Here is a 17,856-nt window from a genome sequence, read left to right on the forward strand (position 1 = left end):
CATCATGAGATATTCTAATGTAGGAGAATGAAATGATATGTCTTAAAAACTGCAGACTAGAAGTATAAAAGTGTCTCATTTGTGCCTGGGTCACCTGGTGCATTATCTCCACCTGCCATGTTTAAATCTTTTACCTTCTACAGAATTACAAGGTTTCCTACTTTTCTCGTATAAGCTCTACAGTCTTTGGCAAGAAAATATCTGGATGCTACATAGACTGAATGCACTGTACAGTCATGCTGGCTATATGGGTTACTGCAGGTTGTTGCCCCTTTGGTCCAGCCAATAGTTAATGTTTCTTTAAGACCAACCAGAAATACAGTCAGGAAAACTGGTCCACTCTCACGAAAAAGGGCTAGACATCTAGAGGCAGTGTTAAGATGCCGATAGATATGAGATAAAAGTCAGCCATCATTTGTTTTTTTTAACTACTGTTTGACATGGTCACCCGAATTCAGCTGATCATTTTACAATTTGCACAAACCACAGGGAGTCAGTTTTAACAGACTAACCGGCCAATTTTAGGGTGGATATATGCAAATGTTTGAGAAACAGGATAGTCTCCTCCTCCCTGTACAGATGGTCTAAATTAACATATCAGGCACCAAAAACAACGGGGGGCACAGCGCCGGATCAGAGGGGTATTTTAGGAAAAAAAAAGTGCTGGCATCTGTAGGGGCCGCCCTACCTGGTAAGCATATCAGTTTCTAACACATAATCCCATGAAAGGTCCTCTAACTTTATTATATGTTCCCTTACCCATGTGCACCTTCCTACAGTTTTATATTCTTACATAGTTCCTTAGTACAGTTGGCACATGACTGCACTACTTTTGCAAATTTCGACTCTCACAAGGCACAATGTTAGCCATCATTTGAAAAATAAACATGAATGATCTTTCCCGATGGCTGACGAAAGACTTCTGTCTAATGAAGATGTATTTGACCAGGTTGGAAAATTTTGGCTGTGGTTTTCCAAAACTACTGTACATGTGCATGACATGGTCATCCAAATTCAGCTGATCATTTTCCAATTTGCACAAGCCAAAGGGAGTCAATTTTAACAGACTAACCGGCCAATTTTAGGGTGGATTTATGCAAAGGTTTTTGAGACAATGGGGGAGATTTATCATATCCCTTTCGTTGCGTTAAAAACTTGACAGTGTGAGTTTATAAAAAATTGTCGCATCTATCAGTTTTAGGCTTATTGCACACAAACGTGTGCGCTTTGTGGCTACATTGCGGACCGCATTTGCAGATCCGCAATACACGGGCACCGTTCCGTGTGCATTCCGCATCACGGATGCGGACCCATTCACTTCAATGGGTCCACAACTCCGGAGATGCGGAATGGTGCAGAGCGGAAGCACGGAATGGAACCACTACGGAGCGCTTTCGTAGGGTTTCGTCCTGTAGTTCCGTTCCACAAAAAGATAGAACATGTCGGATGTCGGATAGAACGGCCGGATCGCGGCCACGGGGCGCACACGTTTGTGTGCAAGAAGCCTTACCCCGAATTTGACACTTTCCCTAAAGAGGGTGTGGCAAAGGCGGAAAGGGGGCATGGCAAGTAGCTCCGACAAATTTATCTTCACTTATGCCGTTTTCTGGCGCAAATACAGCCAGAGGTCGATAGCGCGGTCCAATCGCAGTGGAGAGAGTCACAGCCAGAGAGAAAAAATAGCTCACCTTCTCCCTGGCTGTGACGCTCTCCACTGTGATTGGACCGCGCTACAGCCAGGGAGAAAGAGACGCCCAATGAGAAACAGGGCAGCCTCCTCCTCCCTGTACAGATGGTCTAAATGATCAAATCCGGCACCAAAAACAACACAGCGCCGGATCGGAGGGGTATTTTAGGGAAAAAAAAGTGCTGGCATCTGTAGGGGCCGCCCTAACTGGTAAGCATACTAATTTCTAACACATAATCCCATAAGAGGTCCTCTTTAACTTTATTATATGTCCCCTTACCCGTGTGCACCTTCCTACGGTTTTATATTTTTACATAGTTCCTTCGTACAGTTGGCACATGACTGCACTACTTTTGCAAATTCACACAAGGCACAATGTTAGCACTGTGTTAAAGGAACACTCTGGGAAGAGCTGTGGGTGGAGCATGGCAAAGAGATACTATCTGGTATGCTTTGAATCCCTGTGTCCTCTCAACTCCTGCCCTTGGCGTGACATAATAGGGGGATGAAACTAGATATGGGTGCACCATGAGGGATGCACCCATATTTTCCCCTCATACAGCAAGTATCACATCAATCAGTTGTTGGTATGTGTGACACAGGATAAAACGCCCAGTCAAACCTGTCATTGCTTCCACAAGTTTCTAATTTTACAAAATACATAAAAAAATGGCAGAAAGTGTTAGCAAAAAACCAGACAGGTCAGAGTGACGTTCTTTTACTGACAGGCACATGTTTAGCCTAAATGCCATACTTTTCATTGTACTTACATTTAAAACATGGTACAAGTCTGCAAAAGTGCATCCGTTCTGCATGGAGTGTTCCTTTAAGGAATTTATTAGATGCTAAACAGTCAAAGAATCAAAAGTAAGCATTTTGCAAGAGATGCAGCAAATAAGCACGTACATGTACTGAAGGCTACCATAATAGCTTGATGTAAAGTTGGGGTTGTCCAAGCAACTCTTGTGGTTAAAAGAGCAATCTGCCCATAAGCTCAGGAAGAATGTATAATAAATTACTCCCATGCAGAATAATGGTATAATACAAAGTATATATTTGATGTAATCATTGTGTAATAGTGAAGGCACCCCTAAAATGTATCTGTCAGATATGAAAGCAGCGGGAAGTAGAATGAAGCTTTGTAATGGCCACCATGAAATGGGTATTATACTGGCAGTGTTGGATACTTGTGAGCCTAAGGCCCCTTTAACACGGGCGAGTTTTCCGTGCGGGTGCGATGCGTGCGGTGAACGCATTGCACCCGCACTGAATCCTGACCCATTCATTTCTATGGGGCTGTGCACATGAGCGGTGATTTTCACGCATCACTTGTGTGTTGAGTGAAAATCGCAGCATGCTCTATATTGTCCGATTTTCACGCGACGCAGGCCCCATAGAAGTGAATGGGAAGCGTGAAAATCGCATAGCATCCGCAAGCAAGTACGGATGCGGTGCAATTTTCACGCAAGGTTGCTAGGAGACGATCGGGATGGAGACCCGATCATTATTATTTTCCCTTATAACATGGTTATAAGGGAAAATAATAGCATTCTGAATACAGAATGCATAGTAAAACAGCGCTAGAGGGGTTAAAAAATAATAATAAAATATTTAACTCACCTTAGTCCACTTGATCGCGAAGCCGGCATCTCCTTGTGTCTCCTCTGCTGAACAGGACCTGGGGTGAGCTGCTGCATTAAATAGAGGTTAAGGACCTTTGATGACGTCACTCCGGTCATCACATGGTCTTTTACCATTGTGAATCACCATGGTTAAAGATCATGTGACGTACCATGTGATGACCGGAGTGACGTCATCAAAGGTCCTTAACCTCTATTTAATGCAGCAGCTCACCCCAGGTCCTGTTCAGCAGAGGAGACACAAGGAGATGCCGGCTTCGCGATCAAGTGGACTAAGGTGAGTTAAATAATTTATTATTTTTTTTTAACCCCTCTAGCGCTGTTTTACTATGCATTCTGTATTCAGAATGCTATTATTTTCCCTTATAACCATGTTATAAGGGAAAATAATACAATCTTCAGAACATCAATCCCAAGCCCGAACTTCTGTGAAGAAGTTCGGGTTTGGGTACCAAACATGCGCGATTTTTCTCACGCGAGTGCAACGCATGACAATGTTTTGCAGTCGCGCGGAAAAATCGTGCATTTTCCCGCAACGCACCCGCCTCTTATCTGGGCAAAAAAAAAAACTGACGCCCGTGTGAAAGAGGCCTAAGGCTACTTTCACACTGGCGTTTTTTGCGGATCCGTCATGGATCTGCAAAAAAAACGCTTACGTTACAATAATACCACCGCATGCATCCATCATGAATGGATCTGGTTGTATTATGTCTTATATAGCCAAGACGGATCTGTCATAAACACCATTGAAAGTTATACCATTGTGTCAGAGAAAATGGATCTGTCCCCATTGACTTACATTGTGTGTCAGGACAAATCCGTCTTGCTCCGCACCACATCGCGGACAGAAAAACGCTGCTTGCAGTGTTATTCTGTCCCCAATAGGGGCACAACCAAACGGAATGCATTTTGGAGCATTCCGTTTTGTTCAGTTCTGTCCCCATTGACAATGAATAGGGACAAAACTGAGGCGTTTTCTTCCGCTATTGAGATCCTACGACGGATCTCAATGGCGGAATTGAAAATGCTAGTGTGACAGTAGCCTAATACATCATGCTCCACTGAGCACTCTATAACCGCCGCCTGCAGGAAGAAAAATCCAATGAAACAACTACATGACATGGTCACAGTAACTGTTCAGAATAAATACCAGCAAATTCATATTTAGTGAGGCAATATTAATTTATAGTAAAATGGATAAAAGCAAAAATGCTCACATCTCGTAACACTGAAAATTAACATCCAAGTACAAAAAAAAAAAAAAAAAAAGCCAATATTACTTACACCGTTTCATAAAACTTTATATATGTCGATACAGTGCTGAAACATAATATACAAATATGCAGATCAACTGCATAACAGTGAGACATTTAGATTTCAGATACAGTATTAAAGTAGTGCATGGTAACCCCCTTTATTATAGGCTTTGTGTGATAAGTTACCCCACAACAAACATCACATGCGCTTTGTTTAAGTAGAAATATTGCACATCAAAGATTGTCCTGCTTTTCCAGAAAACAGGGATGTTCTCATACACAAAATCATCCATCATGGAGGGGACAAAACGTCTAAAATCTGCATGGCAACCTGTAAGCGGTTTGTTGAACATGGGGAGGAGGAGGTGACTGTTAGAGCGGGTGAAGGTTTTCGTCCTCTTTATATTAAACCGTCCACATTATCTATGTGATGGTGACCTTTCCAGAAAACAAAGCTTTGGATCCACCATTGTGTTAATATCCTCTCTGGCTAGAAAATACTGTACTAAGGTGTACCCACGTTGATGCCCGGCCTCTCAAGCCTCCATTGGCAGTGTTACAGCGACCACTTAAAGTGCACTTTTGCCCACATAAGTGAGAAAGTTGTGGGCATAACTTTTCCTATGAAAGCAGGTAGGAAAATACACAGGGTTTAAAACTTATCACTAAAGCCCTATGGTAAGTAACCTACAAAAGCATGAAATCCAGGTACAAAATGTGCTTGTCATGCCAGTTACAAAATAGCAAATGCTGCCATTTAGCCCAATTAAAATAGTACACAGCTAGAAAGGTGCTTCGGCAATTTTCTATTTCACTCTCTTACAGAAGCGACAGTACAAGATGGTGCCCACCGCATGACCATATAACCTCAGTCTAACGTTGTGGTCACTAGAAGACCACACACCCAGCTATTCTCTTTACAGCTGTTAACGGGGCTCCATCAGTTTTCCTGACGTGTTGATTACAGTAAAGACTAGTGTTGAGCCAACTTGTGTTTTAAGTTCTGCGTCCAAAGTTCGGGTTATCGAAGAATCCAGTTATGGATTCCAAATTCCGTTATGGGCCGTGGTAGCGGAATGCATAACGGGATTCTTCGATAACCCGAACCCGAACTTTGGACGCAGAACTTAAAACACAAGTTCGCTCAACACTAGTAAAGACCTGTAGTTCCTGTAAAATAACAATTATGGTGCATCGTTATTGTATCTTTACAATGTGCTGCTCCTCTGTTATCCCTCCTAGAATAAACTAACAACTGGGTCAAGCATGTTATCAGCCATTTATAAATGTATATGGCACACTATACAGTTTTAAGAACAGATGCTCTAGAATTGTTATTTTATAGAGAATAGAGAATTCAAGCAAATTGACAAGTCAGGAGAGCTGAAAAATTGTGTTATGTGATCATTTTTTGTGGCGAGCTAAAACTATGTAAATTTGAAAGCTTTTATAAATATCTGTGATCTGTTAACTGGAAAAACCCGAGACAGAAAAAGGCTGGAGAAATTTAGGAGGCAGGTACACTTTTTTTAAGACTACATAATAAGGACTTTCCTAGACTTTTAAGGGAATGTTTTGTCAGAAATAACCTATTGTTTAAATCACGTTTTTATGTTAAACATACTGTTTTAGAATTTTTTGTGAGGTTTTTGTTTTAATTTTCCATGTCACTATGTATATTTAAAAGAAAACAAAAAAATAAAATAAAACATTTTGCATTTTTCACCTCGGCCACTCTGTCTACAGGTCATGATTTCCTGTTCTGTACAGGTAACATTTCAGTACCTATTATCATTATCACCACAGGCAGGATTACAATGACTGATAACACCTCTATATGGATTTTAGGATTATTTTTTTTAAATATAGATAGGGACATGGAATATTTAAAGACAATCATCCAAAGTTCTGCCAAGCATACATATTGGCAGGTTCCAGGTTAGTATCTGCATAGTTGGTTCCCCAGGATGACCAGGTGGTATGATCTGCATGGGGTATATCCCACAAGAACTGTTCCGCTACATTGTAGAATGAAACAACTGGCTAGGATTACATGGGAGATATGAGATTTGGAATGTAACAAATTACCCAAGGAACACATGAAATATTCTTTATCCATACAAAGTTATAGAAAGTTGGTGATACAGAAACGTGATGCAAGCAGCGAGTGAGTAGGCACCCTGGCCTTTTCTGTGGACATACAGTATGTTCTGTATATGCTACCATAAGGCTCGTGGGAAGACCACCATCATTATATTCTATTGCTACATTGAGGATTCTGACCCTAGGAATGCTGCTTAATGATAACTTAATGATATCTCATCTCCAAATCGAATATGATATAAGGCATTGGAAATGGTCCCCATGGATTTCCAAGAGAAAATATTTTGTGAGGTAACCATCTTTGCAGAATAAAAATTTGTAATAACCAAAATTTTATCAGTCTTCATTACTAAACAATATTGACTAACTAGAATAAATAAGCAGAACATACAGAATGCACATAATTTTTTTTTTTTTAGGATACATGGCACATAGGCTACATGTTCACATCCACAATTCCCCGGCCACTGAACAGTCATGCAAAAATATACAACTAATAGAAAAGTGCCTTGAACCAACAGACACATCAGTAGTAATAAATTAATCCATATTAAAATTAATATAAAAAGTTGTTCAAGTTTTTTTTTTGTTTTTTTTTACGCTTTTGTATCAGATATGTCATGCAACTGAAATACAATTTTAACAGGCACTCCATGCATTTAGATTGCATCCACTTTACACAAAGTGTTTTTCTAATCAAACTCCTTGGCCAGTGAATGAGCGGTACCTGAGGCAGCGTTAACCAAGACTACCCATATAGGCCTAGCCCAGTTGCATGTTGGCCTTCCCTGTTATTTGGAAGTCTGGGCCTCATACAAGGTAGCACATTGACTTTTTGCCATAAAATGATATGTTGTCAGACAATGCAGATGGCAGCGTTACAAATGTGCCAATACAACCCGAGGTGGCGTCTAACCAAAAGTCTCTTAGAATCAGATAAGCCACACGTTTCAAGTGCAGATGCAAACTTTATACCAAAATTCTTTTTTTTTTTGCTAATTTTGGCACAGACTGCTAGCTTAAAGCCAAGTTTGCGATAACTCAGATGTTCCCCCTCCAGCTGTATACAACCTCTTACTAAAGACTAAAAGCACACAGTGCCTGGAAACCACTTGAGCCACTGTCCAAGCCTCGCTCCATGCAGGGACTCCAGCATCCACTTCACACCTCTGAAAAAGATGTATTTTTGCAGAGCTCCTTAATTCCCTGTAGAATTCGCTTCATATGACCCACTTTCATTATCCCCAGATCCTGCAAAGAGAACCAAAGAATTTGTTATCTCACATGATATTCCACAAATGACACAATGTGAATTTCAAGAGCATTCCAACACAAAACTAAAACAGAGACCTTGACTTTAGAGGGAAAAGCTGTAAATACATTAAAGGGTTCATCCATTATATCGCTAGTATCCAACCAGTGAGGTTCTGAGAGCTGTCACCACTGTGGATCCTCAGAACCAAGGAGCTACAGTGCTGGTTGTGGTCACCTACTGTGCAGAGAACTGAAAAACAGCCATATTCACTTCAGTGGATTTGGATTGCTATTTCAATGTACAGGAGTTGTCTGGGAGCACCGCTGTGTGAAATGTCAAAGGGGACCTAGGTTCCTTAAAGGGGTTGTCTCATCATAGACAATGGGGGCATATCACTAGGATATGTCCCCATTGTCTTATAGGTGCGGGTCCTACCGCTGGGACCAGCACCTATATAGAGAACGGAGCCCCGCAAGGTGGTGGCTGTAGGACTCTGATCCGGCCAACACCAAGCCGGCTCCCCATAGAAGTGAATGGAAGCGCACCGCGCATACATGGCCCCTGCTCCCATTCATTTCTATGGGGGCGATGGAAATAGCCGAGCCAGTGCTCGGCTAATTTTCGCCGGCCCCATAGAAAATGAATGGAGGACGGCTGCGCATACGCAGTGTGCCCTCCTTCACTTGCAGGGCTCTGTTCTCAATATAACCGCACCTATAAGAATGGGGGGCATATCCTAGCGATATGCCCCCATTGTCCATGATGAGGCGACCCCTTTAAGAATCAGCATAATTCAGATCCTCACTGATTATAACCAGATTATAACCTAGTAAGGGTGAATTCACAAGTGGATTTAAAATTAAAGAGGACCTCTCACCTCTCCTGACATGTCAGATTTAGTAAGGCCTGTTTCACACTTGCGTTGTTCTTTTCCAGTATTGAGATCTGACAAAGAATCTCAAAAAAGGGAAAAACGGTTCCGTTCAGTACTAATGCATCCTGGAAAGAAATCCGTTCAGGATCTCTTCTATTCTGTCAGCCAAAAAAACGTAAGCTGCGGTCTTGTGGCCGGTCATATCTAAGTCAATGGTGACAGTTCCGTTTTTTTAATCCGGTTTGTTCCGTTTTGATTTCACACAACTGCATCGTAACGGAATTAATGCATCTTGATGTGCAAAATCAAAACGGATCAGTTTAATTCCGGTTTTGAGATCCTCTGCCGGATCTCAAAAGCGGAATTAACAACGCAAGTGTGAAACAGCTCTAACTGCTTGCATTCCCCATGTAATAACAGTTCTGGAGCATCTCTTCTTATGACTCTACGATGTTCCGTTCCTTTATTATTTCTACTAGAAGTTATGATTGAATTGCCAGTAGCTTGCAGTAAAGGTACAGATGGGTGTTACCAGCTGGGGGGGTGTCCCTGCACAGTCTGACACTGACAGCACTGATTTGGACAAAGTCAGACACACTCGCTACTGGTAACACCGAACAGTAGCTTTACTGCAGACTGCTGGCAACTTATTTGTACACTTCTTATAGGAATCATACAGGAATGGCACAACACAGAGTCATAAGAATAGATGCTCCAGAGTTATTACATGGGGAATGCAAGTAGTCACTATAACTAACATGTCAGGAGAGGTGAGAGGTCCTCTTTAAGTATAAGGCCAATGGTTGAGATTTTAAACTTTCTGTGCAAAAAATCTATCATGATGGAAATTTTTTAATCCTCTTCACACAGGCTAATTATTGGGTGGATTATCAGGAACGAATGGTCATTCCCTTGAAAAGGTGCTTCAGCCGATGAGTGAGCAAATACTCGTTTAGGCTACTTTCACACTTGCGTTCGGAGCGGATCCGTCTGGTATTTGTACAGACGGACCCGCTCCTATAATGCAAACGATGGTATCCGTTCAGACGGAACCGTTTGCATTATATTTTACTAAAAAAAGTCTAAGTACAATTTGTATTCAGACGGATCCGTCCAGACTTTACATTGAAAGTCAATGGGGGACGGATCCGTTTGAAAAATGCACCATATTGTGTCACCTTCGAACGGATCCGCCCCCATTGACTTCCATTGTAACTCTGGACGGATCCGTTTGCCTCCGCACGGCCAGGCGGACACCCAAACGCTGCAAGCAGCGTTCGGGTGTCCGCCTGCTGAGCGGAACGGAGGACAGACGGTGCCAGAATGCATTGGGGCTGTACGGATCCGTTCGGGGCCGCTTGTGAGAGCCTTCAAACAGAACTCACAAGCGGAGCCCCGAACGCTAGTGTGAAAGTAGCCTGAACAGGTGAAAAGACTGATGATGCGGCACCCAAAATCATTGTTTCTGGGCAGCAGATTGTTCGTTCCCTGCCTGATCACCATTGCAGACAAGGTAAACTCTCCCTCTTTACCAGTCTGTCACTCATTTAATTCATGTTTATTGTACTTTTTATGTTATGTAGCTAAAGGCCATGTACACCTTTGGGGGCAATTTTTATTTTACTATTGCACTGTACTCAGTTTCAGCTAAAAAAAAAAATTGTGAGCCTTTTTCTCTGTACAGCTTTGGGATTCTCTAGTATTAGGCTCTGTATTTTTACTGTTTTCCGTCAGGCAGCTCAGCTGACGGCTCCTTATCTCTGACCTTATAAACACTCATTATAGTTCAAATCTTATCTTACTGGGTGTGTAACCTTTTAGTAATTTAGAGATAAGGTTTATTAGATGACGGCACAAAGTGAAAGTACAATTCACGCAGCCAGTTAACCCTTTGTGACTGAACAGCTGAATATTTTTTAAATAAAGACCAATAAAAAAAATATATATTTTTAGCTCAAAATTAGTAAAATGCAACCATGACAAAAAAAAATAAAAATTGCCCCCGAAAGTGTACATAGCCTTTAAATCCTTTTCAGATATACAGCACTATGGAATTAATGCTCTTTACTGTAAAACATAATAAATCATCACTGTAATGTTACAGGAGCTCTGAATCCATAAGACTTTGCTCGACTCATCAGCCTTTTCAATAATAGATGTAACAGGCAGACACATCACCGTGGAATACTGCATTGTGTATTTGTGTGCAGAGATAACACTGGATTGTTTTCCGTTTTGATGTGAATGGCCTAAGAGGTTTCATAAAACAATCCTGCTATTTAGGACATTAGCATGACAAACTGTGTCCATGAGTACATGTCAAGGTGACAGAATAATGCAAGATAATGGAGATGATCGCTCAGTCAATAAAAAGAAATATGGAACTGTACAATGAAACATCATAAAGTTACAAAATGCTGATAAAAAAAAAAAGAATGTTATGGTAAAGAAATGAGTATTACAGCTAGCAAAAAAAGGAAGAAACATTATTTAATCCACTATTTAATATTTAAGGGTCCTACACAACGGCTCCAGTGGGTGCATTTTCTGAGCCCCTGCCTATTTACCTCTAGCGCAGCATGGGCATAGTCACATGCTCCACTGTAGCCAACGACTAGCTTCAGCGATGGCATGTCCACATGTGAGCATGCCCATTCTGCGTCGGAAGATGGATACACTGGAGCAGGTAAGCATGAATCTTACTGGTCGCTTACTGAGACAGGCTGCAGGCATTACGTAAAAACAACTTATTTCCGGACAGCTCTTTTAAACTTTGCAAAATGAATTGGAAAGTGTTCAGCCCTTTAAGTAGTGCATAACACCTGGCAAAGCTACATAAACAAGGTACAAACATACAGAGAACAGATAGCTTAATGGAAAGTCTAGGTTCTCCTTTGAGGGACCAGCACTGATAAACCAAGGATCGAGGCTTTGTTCGGACCTCATTTTTAGTTTTATGTTAGGTATATATATATCAGGGTCCTGACATATAACAGCAGCCACCATAAAGTTATACATGTCACCCCTTGCTGTGGTAAATCCAGAGTATCCAAGTATTTCATAGCTGGTGATTCAAATGAAATGTAATTCTATATTTTCCCAGCAACAGAACGGCAACCCACCGCTGTGGTGAGAATCAGCATCTTACATTAAAAAGTGCACATGCAGTTCTAACACTATTCCTGCCACAGGCATCACCAAAACAGGGCCTGCTGCTTCCCAGAGAAAAAGTGAACGGGACCAGGCCACAATAACAAACAACTATGGGCAGCTGTTTTTGGGAAAACTTTTATCATGTTCCTGGAAACCTGTTTAACCACTTCAAGACTAAGCCATTTTCCCCTTCCTGACCAAGCCTAATTTTGCAAATCTGACATGTGTCACTTTATGTGGTAATAACTTTGGAACGCTTTTAGTTATCCAAGCCATTCTGAGATTGTTTTTTTCATGACACAGTGTATGTTTGTTAATGGTAAATTTGAGTCAATATGCTTTACCTCTATTTATAAACCCCAACCCAAAAAAATAAATTAAAAATTACTGACATTTTGGAAATATTCACTATTTTCGAAATCTGAATTTCTCAGCTTTTAAGACAAATAGTGATAACTCATAATATTTATTAACATTCACATGTCCACTTTATGTTGGCATCATTTTGGTAATGCTATTTAATTTTGGGGGACGTTAGAAGGTTTAGAATTTGGTGGTTTGCCGCATAAGCTCAAGACACTAGCAGAACCTCCTACCCCCCTAGCCAGAGTCGCTTGAATGACAGGTATTGATGGCAGCCAATTCACAGGTAGCTTCAAATCAATCCCTTTCTACAAATAAAGGAATTGATTTCAAGATACCTGTGAATCGGCTGGCACTAATAAAAAATTGGAAAATTCTTTTTTTCATCCCCATATTCTGACCCCCTTAACCTTTTTAAAGTTACGTCTATGGAACTGTGTGTGGGCTGGTGGAATGATCAGTAAGTTTTATGGAGTGTGTATGAACTTTTTGTTCACTTTTTATGATTTTTTTTTGGGGAAGTGAAGTGATGAAAAAATGGTGAAGCAGTAATTTTAATTTTTTTCCTGTTACACCATTCACCATATGGGATAAATAATTTTATATCTCGATAGTACAGGCATTTTTGGACACTATGATGCCCATGATGTTTATTTTATTTTTTATTAGTTTTTTATGCTAGGGAAATGGGGGAGATTTGAACGCCTTAATTGACTATGAAATGCACTTGTATTCTGTATGCCACTGGAAATTTGTAGATTTGCATAAAAAAAGATGCACTTGGACTGGAGGTCTGCTTCAAATCAGCTAGATGGGTCAACTACGCCCACTTTCAAAACTGTATCTTTAAAGATAACCCAGTGACAAAACTGCTATGATGTGCCTGGTGCATGACACAGGGATTTTTACTTAAAAGGGGTTGTCCACACTTTACTGTTGATGACCTATCCTCAGGATGGGTCATCAATATCAGATTGGCGGGCATCCGACTCCCGCCACTCCCACCAATCACCTGTTTGAGAAGAAGTTAGCGCTCATATGAGAGCTGCCTCCTCTGCTCATTGAAGTAATTGCAGTGGTGATCAGGTGTAACAACAAGTATGGCGTCCCCATTTACTTCTATCGACGGCTCTGTAGTATTCACTTGAGCAGACAGAGCGGTCCCATAGAAGTGAATAGGGACACTATACTTGCAATTACACCTGATCACCACTGCAATTGCACCAGCAAGCAGGTAAACAGAGAAGAGAAGGCAATGCTTGTATGAGTGCTGCCTTCTTTTCAAACAGCTGACTGGTGGGGGTGCCAGGACTGCCGTTGATCTGATAATGACCTATCCTGAGGATAGGTCATCAATAGTAAAAAGCGGACAAGGGTTCTTTAACTCCTTCTACCCCAGGCCAGTTTTCACCTTGTAATAACTTTGGAACGCTTTTACTTATCCAAGCCATTCTGAGACGTTTCTCGTGATACATTGTACCATCATGTTATTAGTAAATATGAGTCAATGTATTTCACATTTATAAAAAAAAAATCAAAAATCTACCAAAAATTTGGGAAAATTTGCAATTTTTCTTCTTTTAAGATAGCAATGCCCCATAAAATTGTTCTAACTTAACATTCCCCATATGTCTACTTTATGTAGGCATCATTTTGTAAATGTCATTTTATTTTTATGGATGTTAGATCGATTAGAATTTTAAATACAATTTTACAATTTTTAAGAAAACTTCCAAAACTTGCTTTGTAAAGGACCAATTCAGTTATGAAGTCACCTAATGGGGCTTACATAATAGAAACATCCCTCAAGTTATTGAAATAGGATTTTACAAAGTTTGTTAATTCTTTAGGTGTTCCCAGGGAATTAACCCAGAATATAGAGGAGACATTTTCAATTTTAATCTACACTGAGCAAAAATATAAACGCAACACTTTCGGTTTTGCTACCATTTTGCATGAGCTGAACTCGAAGATCTGAAACATTTTCTACATACACAAAAGACCCATTTACTCTCAAATATTGTTCACAAATCTGTCTAAATCTGTGTTAGTGAGCACTTCTCCTTTCCCAAGATAATCTATCCCACCTCACAGGTGTGGCATATCAAGTTTACTGAAACACCCCATATGTGGTCGCAAACTGCTGTATGGGCACACGGCAGGGCACAGAAGGGAAGGAGCATTATATGGATTTTGGAGGGCAGATTTCACTGGAATAATTTTCAGGTACCATGTCGTATCATTGGTATCATTTTGGGGTACATATGATTTTTTGATCACGCGATATTATGCTATTTCTGAGGCAAGGTTAGAAAAATAAAAATAGCTGTTCTGCCACCGCTTTTACTTTTTGTTTTTCTACAACGTTCACCTGATTATGTGATATTTTTATAGAGCCAGTCATTACGGATGTGGCGATACCTAATATGCCTTTATATATAATATATATATATATATATATATATATATATATTATTTTTTATGTTTAACCGCTCAGATGCTGTGGTGAACTGGGACCACGGCTTATGAGCAGTCACTTGGAGATAGGGATCTCTCTCTGACCGCTGAACAGCTCACTGACAACAAGATCATGAGAGCCGTTCGGTTACTATGTTGGCTGAGAGCCTTCTGAAGGCTCCAAGGCCTGATAAAGCATAGTTCACAGTTTATAGTGAACCCTAGGTGCAATAGGAACACATCAATTTTCCAAATGACTGCAACACTAATTGATTTCAGTTTATGGCATACGAAATCACATCTTCAAGTCCCCTAGGTTTAAACAAAAAAGAAAAATCCAGCTCCTTTCGCCATCTCACAAAGAACAAAAATGATAATTATGTTAATTGGTATTTCCACATCCAAAAACGTGCAAAATCTTAAATAAAAAAAATTGAATAAAAAAAAAAAAAAAAAGAGCCCATACACAACTCAGTAGACAAAAATATAAAAATGCTATGGTCATAGTATGATGATGCAAAGAACATTTCTTCCCCTTTTTTATATATTAAAACATAAAAATTATACAAATTTGGTATCATAGTAATGTTACTGATCCACACCATGCAGTTCTGTATAAAAAAAACACCCCAAACTGGAAACACCCAGTTGGAAGTTTATTCATAATTGGTATTACATGGGGACGCTAGCAGCTGCTAAACCAGACATGACAGGAGGTTAATATCTCTATCACTTAAGGCATAAAACACAAGGCCCTTCCCATCCCTTTTACTGAATCTATGCCAGCAGAGTATGGGACACAACTTGGCATTTCACTTTAAATTTCCATCTTTTTTTCCCTTTATCAGTTAAAAATATGTAAGGCTATGTTCACATCTGCATCCAGAATTCCAGTATTCTTTTCCAGCAAATCAACAGAATTGCTGGAATTCAACATCGTCAGACACCTCCAGGTCTCTACAGCTACCCATACACTATAATGAAACCTTCCTGCTGGAAAAATACTGCTGCATACATGACAGGTATTGGCTGTATAATACAGCAGACACTCGCAGATAGTGACCGGGATCAGAGTAATTTAAACCTTCAGATGCCGTTGTTAAAAGCGACTGCAGCATCTGTAGTGTTTGACAAAGGAAGGGACCTCACTTCATCCTATGATAGGAGATGCCGTTGAGAAGTTGTGGGACTCCAATCGGTTGCTATGACAGTCTGAGGCTTTGAGAAGGGTACCAGGCCTATCAAAGCAAACTGCCTGCTAAGCGCTGTTTGGACTTTGATGTCAAGGAGGCAGTCCTATCAATGATTGACAGCTATGTCTGTATGCACAGTCAGAGGGAAGGCTGCCAATCACCAATAGCAAAGCTCAGAAAGAGCCTGAATTTAAAGGCTATATACACCCTTGGTGTCAATTTCTTTTTATTATTGCATTGTATTCATTTTAGCTAAAATCATTTTTTCAGTTGGTCTATCTTAAAAATACTGAGCCTTTTTCTCTGTACAGCCTTGAGATTCTCTAGTAGCATGTTGTCTGTCTTCACTGTATTCCGTCAGGCAGCTCAGCTGACGGCTCCTAATCTCTGACCTCCTAAACACTTGTGTTTATGATCTTTTAGTAATTTAGAGATAACGGTTATTAGATGACAGCACAAAGTGAAAGTAGGACACAGCTACAGTTAACCCTTTGTGACATAAAGGACAAATATTTTTAATAAAGACCAAATAAATAATGAGAACATTGCACTATTAAAAAAAAATTGTCCCAAAGGCGCACATAGCCTTTAACATACTTTTCTTGCGCAGTGAATGTTGTCACGAAAAAAAAAAACACGTGTGATTCACAATTTTTGTCTCTCCACCACCAAAAAATGTAATAAAGTGTTCAAAAAGTTGTATGTACCACAAAACGGTAAAATTAAAGACTACAGTTCGTCCTGAAAAAACTAAAAAAAAAAACTAAAAAAAAAAAACAAAAAAAACAAACAAGCCCTCACACAGTCTGTATAATGAGGGCCTATAAAGTTCATTTATGCAATGGAAATTTTCCGGGCATGCACAGTAAACGAGCAGTACCCAAGGAGCCCTAGGTTTCAGTGTATTGTTCTAGACCCTTTTTTTATTTTTTTTTTATTTCATTTTACCCCACAAAGATAATTTTTTCCTGTTTTCCAATAAAAAATATGATAAGGTCTTGCTCGCATCTCTACTTCACTCTACTCCACTGACTGCAATTAGGTCCAGTGGTGATCTAGCCATTTTCTGGCATAAATGCAAGGTTTGGGCAGGATAAAAACCATTGCATGCAAGGTTTTTTTGTCCAGCCAACAGCTGACATTTGCGTCGGATCAGGCACATGGATCCCCTTAGGGGCTCATGCACTTGAACATATTTTTTACCCGCAACCGATCCCAATTTTTGTGGGATGGATACAGACCCATTAACTTCAATAGGGCTGTAAAAGATGCGGACTGTGCACAGTGTGCTGTCCGCATTCATATGTCCGTTCCGTTCCGTGGCTCCCAGAAAAAAATAGAACATGTCCTATTATTGTTTGTATTAAAGACAAGGTTCTATAATGGGCTGAATGTTCCGTTCCGCCAAACGCGGAACGCACGTGGCCAGTATCCGTGCAAGATCCCTAATGGAGATGTGAACGTAGCCTAAATGAAATAGAGCCATTAAAAAATACAACTTATTCTGCAAAAAAGTCTTCATATGTGTATGAAAAATGTTAAAGATTGTGGCTTTAGGAAAGTAGAAAAAAAAATTGACCCAGTCCTTAAAGGGGTTGTCTCACTTCAGCAAATGGCATTTATCATGTAAAGAAAGTTATTACAAGGCACTTACTAATGTATTGTGATTGTCCATTTTGCCTGGAATGATGGGCCATAAATGTTGGAAAACCCCTTTAAGCTACATATACAATATCTATATATTGTAACCGAAATACTGCTACCATTCAGTTGGATGACCACATAACACGCTAAGGCATTTACCTTCCTGACTGCTTCTTTAATGATCCAATGATAGAGGTCTTCCTTTGTATACTTCTCTCTTTCCCTGCCTGA

General features: G+C 40.2%; 1 protein-coding gene across 5 annotated transcripts in view; it reads right to left on the reverse strand.

Annotated features, from left to right (window-relative positions):
- Positions 1 to 4,200: 4,200 nt before the first annotated feature.
- DGKH (diacylglycerol kinase eta) overlaps positions 4,201 to 17,856 on the reverse strand; it is a 215,421-nt gene continuing 201,765 nt past the window's right edge. For all 5 annotated transcript variants that reach the window (XM_044286089.1, XM_044286090.1, XM_044286092.1 and 2 more), the window contains one exon: positions 4,201 to 7,937. In XM_044286089.1, coding sequence (XP_044142024.1) covers positions 7,885 to 7,937 — 53 coding nt within the window. In that variant the 3' untranslated portion in view covers positions 4,201 to 7,884. The remainder of the gene's footprint in view (positions 7,938 to 17,856) is intronic.

Source organism: Bufo gargarizans, chromosome 3, assembly GCF_014858855.1.
Source record: "Bufo gargarizans isolate SCDJY-AF-19 chromosome 3, ASM1485885v1, whole genome shotgun sequence".
NCBI lineage: Eukaryota > Metazoa > Chordata > Amphibia > Anura > Bufonidae > Bufo > Bufo gargarizans.